Below are 12,406 nucleotides of genomic sequence, written 5' to 3' on the forward strand. Positions count from 1 at the left end.
TTCCAGCTGTGGAGACGCCAACCCTCTCCGGGACGTGTTCACTGTACAGCGACCTGCAGGGGTTACCATGGCTACTAGTCCTGACCTTGACTCAAAGAGGAAGTGTCTAGATGAGGAGGAGGAGGAATGTCCTAACGACAAAGTGACGCTGATCTACAGCGAGGAGGCGGGAACTCAGATCATCCAGCACCAGGATTCGCTGACGGACTACTGCTCCATGTCCTCTGACTCCACCCCTTCGCTGGGATTTGACCGATCCGGCCCCTTGTCAGAGCCGCTGGGATTGGAAAGATCCAGTTCCTGCGCGCTCAGCTCATTGGCTAGTTCCAGCAGTATGCCTTTTTCCACTGAGGAGGAAGAGAGGCCTCAGGATCATCCAGACGACCCTGACCCTGTGGTGAACTCTGACCCCACCACAACCTTTACCACCACTCCCCCCCACCTGCAGGCCCTCACTGTGCTGGCTGTCAATGGAACCCTTTGGATCCCCAGGTACCCACAATGCTACACACACAAACCCAGCATGTCACACTGTCTTACAACACACTTTTTTTGCAGTCAAGAAAAGATTGCTGTACCATATTTAGGTGGTTCCTGACGTTAACACTCCTCCAGGCGTTGTGAGATCTGATACTGCAACATTTCCATCTGGTCTGTCTGGTCCTACTCCAATCTGTTTTGGATGTAAGCACTAGTTGTTATTTAGGGGAAGTTGTGTTTCCATAGCTCGGGCTGACACTAAAGACGTGAAGAGCAGAATCAACAACCACTGAAATATCTGAACGGTTCCTTTTGTGAAGGAAAAGTTTTTTTAGAAAAGGCCCAAATGGCCCAGTCTGGATCCAGGTCAGGGTCTTTTTCTGGCCCAGAGTAGACTTGTTTTGGGCCAGGCTTCAGAGGGTGAAACACTAAGGTCTATCTATGTCTTTAGGCCAAACACCGGGGTAAAGTCTTATGGTGGAAATATGCCAACAGATGGGACTTAGGTCTGTCCTCAAATCACAATTTAGAGTTTTGAATAAGGTTTGTCATTTACAAAATACTATTCAACTAACCAAGTATGTCAAACATAAAAATAAAAAATGTGCAAAGTGACCATGATAGCTACCGTTAGTTGTTGTGCTAGTCAGCTATAGCTTGTTCTCTATCTAACTTTCTAGTTAATGGTGAGCCAATATATTTTATCATGGCTTTGTCTTGTCCCTCTGCAGCAGACACGTTTTGGGCTTCTTTGTCATTATTGAGCCAATACTCGAATCAGCAAGAAGTGATTTGAATCAGAGTAAAATTAGAATCTATGAGTATAATCTACGTGGTCAGCCCCACTGAAACAGTACCTATTTGACTCTGCCAAGAACAGATCTTTAGTCACTACTGTGTTGTGTTCCAGGAGTGGTGGTGACGTGATGGTGATCGAGGTCCAGCGGCAGACAGGACAGCTCAGGGGGCGTGTCATCGCTGTGCTCTGCCCCCCTGGAACTTCCTCTTACGGGTGAGGTCATATCCTGTCAGGAAGGCTGTTTCTCAATAGTCTAAAGGGACAGTTTGAGATGCATCCATTCTTTTTGATAGACAGTGAGGTGTGTAGACTGTCTGTCCAATCAGCTTCCACTATGCTGATGGAACAGCCAGTTACAAATCCACTCCTAGCCCCACTCCCTAGACAATGCTTTTAAATCTGAGAAGTCTGGATAGGTTTTTTGAATATGGTAATAGCCCTCCCTTGCCCTCTGATAGGCTAGATCAGGGCTGCTGCCTTGGAGCGCTACCGTCCTGCAGGGTTTCAGTCCAACCATTATTTAGCACGCCGTAGTTTATTAGCTGCTTACCAAGACCTTAACTAGCTGAATCAGGTATGTCAGGTTAGGGCTGGACTGAGACCTACAGGACGGTATATCTCCAGCAAGAGGGTTGAGCAGCACTGGCCTCAATGATATTTCCTTTGGGAATCCATAGGATGTACCCAATCCATAGGATGTACCCAATCCATAGAATGTACCCAATCCATAGGATGTACCCAATCCATAGGATGTACCCAATCCATAGGATGTACCCAATCCATAGGATGTACCCATAGGATGTACCCAATTGTAGAGGCTACCGTATGGGTTGATGCTCTAAAGCAGGTATCCCATTCCTAGCCTTCGAGGGCCACAGTGTCTGTTGACGACAGCTTCTCCTTCAGTAGTAGCCTTTACATCCTGCCGAGCAGAGCCGTACTGGGCTGGCCTGGTTACGTATCCACCATAGTAGCTGTAACCCAGCTGGAAAAGACTGTCTGAGCCAGCACAGTTCCGTTGGGGTCGGCACGATAGTGTAAGATATTATACACCTTTGGCCTTAATGGCAAAGGTGTATAATTACCCCCGTGTATTTACCATAAACGCCTCATTTGGGGATTTTGCGGTATTGTACAACACTTTCTGTTGCTCTTTTTTTTTTTTTTTTTTTTTTTTTACTCTGTTTATTAAGTTTTGAACATACACACACAGACAAGACAAAGCAATATAAATAATATACTCAACTAGAAAAAAAAAATACAAATAAAAAAATAGCTTTAAAGATACCATACTTTAGACAAGTTAAACACACCAGGCAGAAGGCTACAGAGGTTAAAGGGCAATCTATAGTACAGGGACAGGGCTAACATCTCACCATTGTTCCTGTAAACAGTCAAGGGATAAGGGTGGAGAAATGCAACCACTCACAGACAGTCATGGCCACAGACCGACCATCCACTGGACAAAAAAAAAAGTTTACAATGCTTTAAAATAAAAAAATAAAATGATTATTCATGTAGGCGTGAACAAAATGTAAAAATAACTGGGAACAACAAGCTCACACTTCAGTCTCTGCCTGGGCAAGATGAACAAGGCATCTGCGGATCACAATCAATAAGCACATGAACCTTAATACCCCCCCCCCCCCAGCAAAAACACAGAGAGAAGCTCCTCCAACCCTCAAGTCACAGACTTATTTTAGTATTAATTGGAATGCCATCAGAGGATGGACTGTTTAAAGTAAGACCGGAATGGAGCCCAAGCCTCATCAAACAGTTTGGGGTTCCCACGTGAATTGAATTCAAATTTTTCTAGTTTCAGAGAGCACAACACATCCCTCACCCAATATTTATAAGATGGGGGAGCTGCCATTTTCCAGTTCTGTAGTATTAGCCGTCTAGCTAAAAGAGTTGTATAAGCAACAGTGTCCGACTGGATTCTTGATAGGGGGGTACCCATGGGCAGTACTCCAAAAAGGGCTGTAAGGGGAGACGGGTCTATAACAGTGTCATACATATCAGAGAAACATTTAAATATTAATTCCCAGAAACCTGACAGTTTATGACAGCCCCAAAACATATGCAACAGTGTGGCTGGTTCCACCTTACATCTGACACAGGTAGGATCAAAATCAGAGAGTATTCTTCCAAGTTTGGCCCCCGACCAGTGGATACGGTGAACCACCTTGAATTGAATGAGGCTGTGTCTAGTGCTAAAAGAGGACGAGTGCACCCTGCGCAGCACAGATTCCCAGGCGTCTTCCCCAAGTTCCTCCCCCAAATCTTTTTCCCATCAAGTCTTTAAAGGCACCAAAGAAGGGTTATGTAGGTCATGAATGATAGCATATACATCTGAAATTGCGCCTCTAGGAAGCTTGTTCAGCTCCAGGATGCTCTCTATAGCTGTATTCGCAGGCCTATTGGGAAATCCAGGTGTGTTAGCCCTGACAAAGTTTCTAGTCTGGAGATAGTGGAAAAAGTGGGATTGGGGGAGATTGAACTTTTCCTGCAGCTGAGAAAAAGAGGCAAATGTATCATCAAAGAATAATTGGGCTAGCGAGGAAAGGCCTAGTGAGTGCCAAATGCCAAAAGCCCCATCATTCAAAGATGGAGGAAATAAAATGCTCTGATTGATTGGGCCTGATAGAGAAAAGCCTCGGAGGTTAAAGGCTAAACGGAACTGATTCCAAATTTTAAGAGAATGCTTTACAATTGGGTTGTCACACCTTTTGCCTAGGGACACTGGGAGAGACGAGCACAGCACAGAGGAAAGTGCTGCAGGTTTACACGATTCAGACTCCATCTGGGCCCAGAGTGGTCTAGGGCCAGTAGGATCAGTCTGCAGCCAGTACAGAACGGCTCTGAAATTTGCAGCCCAGTAGTATGTCTGAAAATGTGGTAAAGCTAAACCCCCCAATGACCTAGGCTTCTGTGAATGTTTTCTACCAATCCGTGGTACCTTGCCATCCCAAATAAAATACATAAATGTATGATCCAGTGAAATAAAAAAAGATTTTGGAATAAAAATGGGTAAACATTGAAATAAATATAAAAATTTGGGCAACACATTCATTTTAATAACATTAACCCTTCCGATAAGAGAAAGGGGTAGCGAATTCCAAAAAGTAAAAGATTGTTTCAATCTGTCTGCTAGAGCAACAAAGTTTTCCTGAAACAAATTTGAATATTTCCTTGTCACTTTTACTCCCAAGTAGGTGAATTGATCCCGGACAATCCTAAACTGAGAACTTGTGAAAGAGCACTTTAAAGCAGCCTTGTTTACCGGAAAAAGCTCACTCTTGCCTAGATTCAGCTTGTACCCTGAGATTGATCCAAACTTTTTAAGAACAGATAGGGCACGTGGCAATGAGGTATCGGGGTTGGAGATAAACAAAAGGAGGTCGTCAGCATATAGCGAGACTTTCTGCTCCCAGCCCGCCCTGATTATGCCTTGAATGGCATCATTAGAGCGTAGTGCAATGGCGAGAGGCTCGATTGCCAAAGCAAACAACAACGGGGAGAGTGGGCAACCCTGTCTGGATCCGCGGTGCAAGGGAAAATAGTCAGAGGACTATTAGTTATTAGTCCGTACCGAAGCCATGGGGGAAAAATAAATAATCTTTATCCACGCAATGAATTTGGGGCCAAAGCCAAATCTATAAAGGGCAGCTGTTAGGTAATCCCACTCAACGCGGTCAAACGCTTTTTCGGCATCAAGCGAGACCACCACCTCCGGGTCCTCCGACGCTGGGGAGTACAGTATATTCATAAGGCGCCTAATATTGAAAAATAAATGCCTATTTCTCACAAAGCCAGTCTGGTCAGAGTGTATTACTTGGTGTAGCAAGCCTTCCATACGGATGGCTAAAAGCTTAGCTAGGATTTTGTAATCACAGTTTTTACCGCGCCCCCGGGTAAAGTGTGCGTCCCCGGGCCCTCAGACTCAGGAGAGGGCGGTGATGAGAGAGGGTCTTGTAGGCCGGGTTTTCTCAAAGTCATGTTCTTGGCCTTATGTTTGGTCGACATGCTGACATTCGGAAGCAAAGTAGTCTTGGTTTTTATGGAAAGGGATCACCAAATTAATATTTGAAAATAAATACGGTTCTGCTGCAGAATTCACATAAACTTTAAGAATACCACGGGAGCAAACGGAGAACACGTCAGTCACACATGGCTACCCTCCCCTCTGTTGCTTGTTTGTTGTGTCGTCATTAGCACAGTATACATGATCCCAATTCTAGCTCCAAAGACAGCGTCAATTTGAAAAAAATGAAAAAGCAGATTGCGCTGATTTATAGGCACATTGAACCATGTCGCGCGCCGTAGTTTAAAGCCTGGATAAGTGGTCAAACGATGATGTCATATCTGTTCTTCAATCTTTTTTGCACCATGGCCATTGTCTGGGAAGCAGAACAGAAACCCTCCATGCTCCAGGAAGTGGAGTTGAAGACACCTGCTGTAAATTATAGTCACTTTCAAATAGATTGCACCACACAAAGAATCCCCAATGCAATTATAACATCCAACGAAACAGTGTGGGAAAGTGCTCCATTGATTAACCCATTACAGTCTAAGCCGGGGGAAAGAGGGGGTGGGGGTTCTACTAAGCTATATGGAATTGTTTTAAGAAGGTCATACCAAGGATCATTTAGTTATTTGATTTAGAATTTTAATACAGGGGCGGAACCAAATGTCAGGGCAATGTCTTTCTACCGTAACACCGGCACATTGCCCCGTCCAAGCCACGGGATGCATCCCAAATGGAACCCTTTGCTCTATAGAGTGCACTACTTTTGACCAGAACACCTATGGGCCCTATGTAGGGCATGGGGTTCCATTTGGGATCCAGCCATGGTGTTAACGGTGAAAAACAGGCCTCATTCCAGACCTGTGGAGTGTTGGACCTCTTTATCTGCTGTAGCAAAGTAGGCCAGCAGAACTGTCTGGTTACATCCCAAATGGACCCCTAGTCCATATGTAGTAGCACCCTGTTCCCTATTGTGTGCCCTGGTCAAAAGTATTGCACTACATAGGGAATAAGGTGCAATTTGGGACGTACACACTTTCTGGCACAGCAAGAAAAGGAGCTGGAGATTAATTTGCTGATTCAGCTTCAATAAAGACCCAGCAGAGATCCCTCATCATGTGCTTAACGGGGTTTTTCTCCACTCTGTAATTATTCCTATAAACGTCCCAGCAGCTGTTTTAGCTACAGCAGAAGAGGACTTCTGTCTGAAGTGCATGTGTGTACGTGTGTCAGTGTGTGTGCGTGAGGTTTTAGCAGCAGGCAATGAAAGGGCCACCCAATGCCGAGGTCCTTAATAAGCAGTGGTTGTCAGGGGGTTAGTGCTATCTGGGATCCTTAGGACATCCCTAACCTTAACCCATACCCTAACTTGAACTTTAACATTAACCCTTACCATAGCCATTTCAATTTCAACTTCAATAGGGTGACGTTAGATCCCATTTAGACTAGTAGCACCAGGGACAGGTTGAGGTCTGGCCATAGGGTCGCAGGAAGACAGGAAAGGCTGTGAGAAACACGCTGGAGATTCTGGGCTTGTTTCACATCCACTGTAGACTGACTGACTGATCTACAAATCATAATGACTCGTTATTTAGGATGCAAGGTGATTTGTAGATCAGTCAGTCACAATTACCCACAATGCACCACATATGTAATGCTATCGAACACGGTCTCTGTATCAATTTCATCCCATTTGAAACAAACTACAACTTCTAAAGGCTTTACAGGGCATTACGAAAGTCTTCATCATTCTCTATGGCGATACCGCTAACACATGACTGTTGTGTGTGTGTGTGTGTGTGTATGTGTGTGTGTGTGTGTGTGTGTGTGTGGCAGGGGGGAAAATATATATTTTTAAATACCTTTACCCCGTAGTGGTCTTATGCTCACCTATGTTTGTAACCATCAGTGTTGTAGATGGCATGTAACCATCAGTGTTGTAGATTACATGTAACCATCAGTGTTGTAGATTACATGTAACCATCAGTGTTGTAGATGGCATTTAACCATCAGTGTTGTAGATTACATGTAACCATCAGTGTTGTAGATGGCATGTAACCATCAGTGTTGTAGATTACATGTAACCATCAGTGTTGTAGATTACATGTAACCATCAGTGTTGTAGATGACATGTAACCATCAGTGTTGTAGATGACATGTAACCATCAGTGTTGTAGATTACATGTAACCATCAGTGTTGTAGATTACATGTAACCATCAGTGTTGTAGATTACATGCAACCATCAGTGTTGTAGATGACATGTAACCATCAGTGTTGTAGATGGCATGTAACCATCAGTGTTGTAGATGGCATGTAACCATCAGTGTTGTAGATGGCATGTAACCATCAGTGTTGTAGATGGCATGTAACCATCAGTGTTGTAGATGACATGTAACCATCAGTGTTGTAGATGACATGTAACCATCAGTATTGTAGATTACATGTAACCATCAGTGTTGTAGATGGCATGTAACCATCAGTGTTGTAGATTACATGTAACCATCAGTGTTGTAGATTACATGTAACCATCAGTGTTGTAGATTACATGTAACCATCAGTGTTGTAGATTACATGTAACCATCAGTGTTGTAGATTACATGTAACCATCAGTGTTGTAGATGACATGTAACCATCAGTGTTGTAGATGGCATGTAACCATCAGTGTTGTAGATTACATGTAACCATCAGTGTTGTAGATGGCATGTAACCATCAGTGTTGTAGATGGCATGTAACCATCAGTGTTGTAGATTACATGTAACCATCCGTGTTGTAGATTACATGTAACCATCAGTGTTGTAGATTACATGTAACCATCAGTGTTGTAGATTACATGTAACCATCAGTGTTGTAGATGGCATGTAACCATCAGTGTTGTAGATTACATGTAACCATCAGTGTTGTAGATGGCATGTAACCATCAGTGTTGTAGATGGCATGTAACCATCAGTGTTGTAGATGGCATGTAACCATCAGTGTTGTAGATGGCATGTAACCATCAGTGTTGTAGATTACATGTAACCATCAGTGTTGTAGATGGCATGTAACCATCAGTGTTGTAGATTACATGTAACCATCAGTGTTGTAGATGGCATGTAACCATCAGTGTTGTAGATTACATGTAACCATCAGTGTTGTAGATGGCATGTAACCATCAGTGTTGTAGATTACATGTAACCATCAGTGTTGTAGATGGCATGTAACCATCAGTGTTGTAGATTACATGTAACCATCAGTGTTGTAGATTACATGTAACCATCAGTGTTGTAGATGACATGTAACCATCAGTGTTGTAGATGGCATGTAACCATCAGTGTTGTAGATGACATGTAACCATCAGTGTTGTAGATTACATGTAACCATCAGTGTTGTAGATTACATGTAACCATCAGTGTTGTAGATGGCATGTAACCATCAGTGTTGTAGATTACATGTAACCATCAGTGTTGTAGATTACATGTAACCATCAGTGTTGTAGATGGCATGTAACCATCAGTATTGTAGATGGCATGTAACCATCAGTGTTGTAGATTGCAGTGCGTACCAGAGAGGATGATGGTAGTCTTGGTAAGCTACAACACATGAAACAACAGTGTTGTGTAACCATCAGTGTTGTGTAACCATCAGTGTTGTAGATTACATGTAACCATCAGTGTTGTAGATTGCAGTGCGTACCAGAGAGGATGATGATAGTCTTGGTAAGCTACAACACATGAAACAACAGTAGCAGGAAGATAATATGGGGGTGTGTATATGATGCATGGTTAAGCACGCAACACGGCAACAAGCTATGTGGAAGCCTTCCCTCTTCCCAGAGTGTTTGTGTCATGTCCTACATAAATCAGGAGTGGGATGATTTACCTGTTTGTGTCATGTCCTACATAAATCAGGAGTGGGATGATTTACCTGTTTGTGTCATGTCCTACATAAATCAGGAGTGGGATGATTTGCCTGTTTGTGTCATTTCTGGAAAGTATGTATTAACCTGGCACTTTAAACACTGATCTAAGATTCTGAGTTAAAGTCAGCTTTTAGGGAAGGTAAGTTCATTCTAGATGTGTGCCTTAGGGCACCTCCTACCTGGAGGTAGAAATCCTATGTAAACAGGGTGTTGTGTGTACTCCTCAGTGTACTCCTCAGTGTCCTCATCAGTGTACTCCTCAGTAGCCTTCCAGGGAACCTCTTCTCAGTAAAGCCTGGCTACTTCTAGGAAGAATCCACACATACTCATTTCAACGTTTAACTCTCTCTTTCCCTCCTCCCTATTTCACACTTCTCTCTTTCTATTACTCTTCCCTCCCTCTCTTCCTCCCTCTCCCTCGCTCTTTACCCCCTCTCTCTCTCTCTTTACCCCCTCTCTCTCTCTCTTTACCCCTCTCTCTCTCTCTTTACCCCCTCTCTCTCTCTCAGGACCCTGGAGGAGGCTGCACTGGTGGCAAAGGACACGGTTGTGTGTGGCTTTCGCAACGAAAATAGGGCCTGGTGCCTGTGTGTCTGGCGGGGCTGGGGCCCCCGTGAGCTAGAGGTCTTCTACCAGTCCTACGAGGAGCTGGGGAGGCTGGAGACCAGCATGAGGAAAAGAAGGTAGCCGTTGTACGGTGTCCCAGGCAGAGGCTAGCAGTCACAGAATCATAGTTCTCTGAGAGAGAGAGAGAGAGAGAGAGAGAGAGAGAGAGAAAACACATTCACAGGCCCCCAGTGTTCAGAGCAGGGGGCCACGGAGCTCTGACATCAGAGTGACAAGGAGGGGTGAGGGAGATGTTGATGCAAAAGAGAGGACAGGAGAGATTGGGATATGTTGAGAGGAGACTCAGGGATGGGGGGAGGAAGGGGGGGGGGGGGTGCCTCATCCTATCATAGCTTGGGCCCAAACCCCCAGGGACCAGGTCAAAAAAAACATGTGTGCCCCCTACACACCCCACATTTCCCCCTCTGGAGCATCACTAAGATGGATTGACTACCAGTTAAACCTGAGTCTGAAGATAGAAGGGACTAGGGTTGTAATTTTTCGGTAACTACCAAATATGCCAGGTTTTCCAGAAATCCAGTTGGAAGACTCCTGAAATCAGGATTAAGCAGGAAATCCAGAATCTACCAACCAGGATTTGGGGAAGGTTACTGGAGTTCTGCAAGCATAAAACAGATGGTAGGACAAAACGGGCCGTAAAGACACGTGTCCCAGATCTACTGAACACAGAGTGTACTCACTTCACAGGACAGTGGAACGTAACACTCAACTGGGTTGTGTGTGTGAGATATATGAGTAAACAACACGGTAAGCAGTTCTGTTTCCTCATAAGCCATCACCCAACAGACCAAGGACACAGCAGAAAGGACTCACCCCTGCCCTGCAGTATAGAGACTGGGACTGTCTCTAAACCAATGACCTCTCCTATACCAATCTCTCATACTAGCTCAGATAGACATTAGATGAAGGGTTTCTGCTGCTGGGCTAAACTCTGACTTGTGCATTTAACAAGTAACAAAACTGTAGACAGAAGTCAGGGTTAACTATGTGTAGGAGTTTGCCCTTCGGTTTGATGCCATCAGTTTTACTTCAAGTGCTTCAAGAAGTTGCCAGCACTATATTGTGTATTGAGGCTGAATCCCAAATGGCACCCTATTCCCTACATAGTGCACTATGGGCCCTGGTCAAAAGTAGTGCACTGACTAGGGTTCCATTTGGGACATTTGCTAACTTCACTGCTGTGTCAGTGAGATGGTGTTCATTTATGGTGTAATATGTTCAAATCCTCTTCAGTGTAAATATACTGTATTGTGTATATACTGTATGACCATGAATAAACTTGTTCTAATAGTAGAAGCCTGTGTTGAATGGAAGTTTATTGACCTCTTATCCAACCTGCCTGCTGTGTCTATCGAACTAAATGTTGCTTGTAAGAGACTTGCCTGCATCCCCCAATCTCCTACATTTGAGTATCCTCTCCTTCTCTCCCAAGACTCTCTTTCCCCCTCTCTCTCTCCTTCTCTCCCCTTATCTCTCCTTCTCTCCCCCTCTCTCCTTCTCTCCCAAGACTCTCTTTCCCCCTCTCTCTCTCTCCTTCTCTCCCCCTATCTCTCCTTCTCCCCCCCTCTTTCCTTCTCTCCCCCTCTCGCTCTCCTTCTCTCCCCATCTTTCTCCTCACTCTCCTTCTCTCCCCCCTCTCTCTCCTTCTTTCCCCCCTCTCTCCCACTCTCTTTTTCAACCCACCCTCTCCCCTCATTCGGGGAAGGAGGGAATATTCTGGGTAGATTGTGAGAAGGATACAGAGGGATACGGGGGCACATTGAGAGGAGAACGTGGAGAGATGGGGGGTAGGTAGGTAGGTGGGTGGGTGGAGCAATATGGGGAGATAGGGGTAAGTTCTCCAACACAGCCTTGCTGTAACCTGACCGCTGATGAGGGATGAAAGGATGGAGGGGGGATGATGGATTAATGAAGGGAGCGCTGACAGGGGTCCCACCTGGAGGGAGGAATACAGGGTGCTTGTACCATACTATGCCAGGTATTACATATACACACAGAACATTGAACCTACACAAACACACACCAGTGAACCACATGCACACACCATTGAACCTTTACACACACACACAGTGCAACTCTGGACAACATGTATGCATAGAGTGATAAATGCAACCTCCTAGAAAATATATTGTTTGAAAACCAATGAAGCATATCAGATCAGGTATCTAACCCAGATCAAATCTCTAACGTACTGAATAAAGCTTCCCGGATCAGCAATAGGCAGTAACTGTCTTTCTGACTTCAGAGAGACCCTGGCCTGAACAGAAGCTACAGTACTGATTGAGGTTTTCTTGAATTTGCTCGCGAAACCATTTCGTAAACAAGATGACAGTCTCTGCCAAAGGTTTACTTAGCCCAAAACATGGTGGCACAGAGAAAAAACATGAATGTTGCTCTTGTCATCTAAAAACACTTGACAGTCTGTTGCCCTGATATGAATTGGTTTCACTCAAATCTCGGGGTGTCCTCCAGCAACCTCTGGGCCCTGTATACACATGGTCCATAACACATCTGGCATAGCGGCGATAATACATCCAAGAGTTTTTCTGTACAAAATTGCAACTGCTGTGGCG

At 44.6% G+C, this 12,406-nt stretch overlaps 1 protein-coding gene across 3 annotated transcripts in view; it reads left to right on the plus strand.

Moving 5' to 3' along the window:
* LOC110506180 (leucine-rich repeat serine/threonine-protein kinase 1) overlaps positions 1–10,613 on the plus strand; it is a 143,691-nt gene extending 133,078 nt beyond the window's left edge. For all 3 annotated transcript variants that reach the window (XM_036964259.1, XM_036964258.1, XM_036964260.1), the window contains 3 exons: positions 7–492; positions 1,391–1,492; positions 9,716–10,613. In XM_036964259.1, the coding sequence (XP_036820154.1) occupies positions 7–492; positions 1,391–1,492; positions 9,716–9,893 (766 nt within the window). In that variant the 3' untranslated portion in view covers positions 9,894–10,613. The remainder of the gene's footprint in view (positions 1–6; positions 493–1,390; positions 1,493–9,715) is intronic.
* The last annotated feature ends 1,793 nt before the right edge of the window (positions 10,614–12,406 follow it).

The sequence above is a fragment of the Oncorhynchus mykiss genome, chromosome 26 (assembly GCF_013265735.2).
Source record: "Oncorhynchus mykiss isolate Arlee chromosome 26, USDA_OmykA_1.1, whole genome shotgun sequence".
NCBI lineage: Eukaryota > Metazoa > Chordata > Actinopteri > Salmoniformes > Salmonidae > Oncorhynchus > Oncorhynchus mykiss.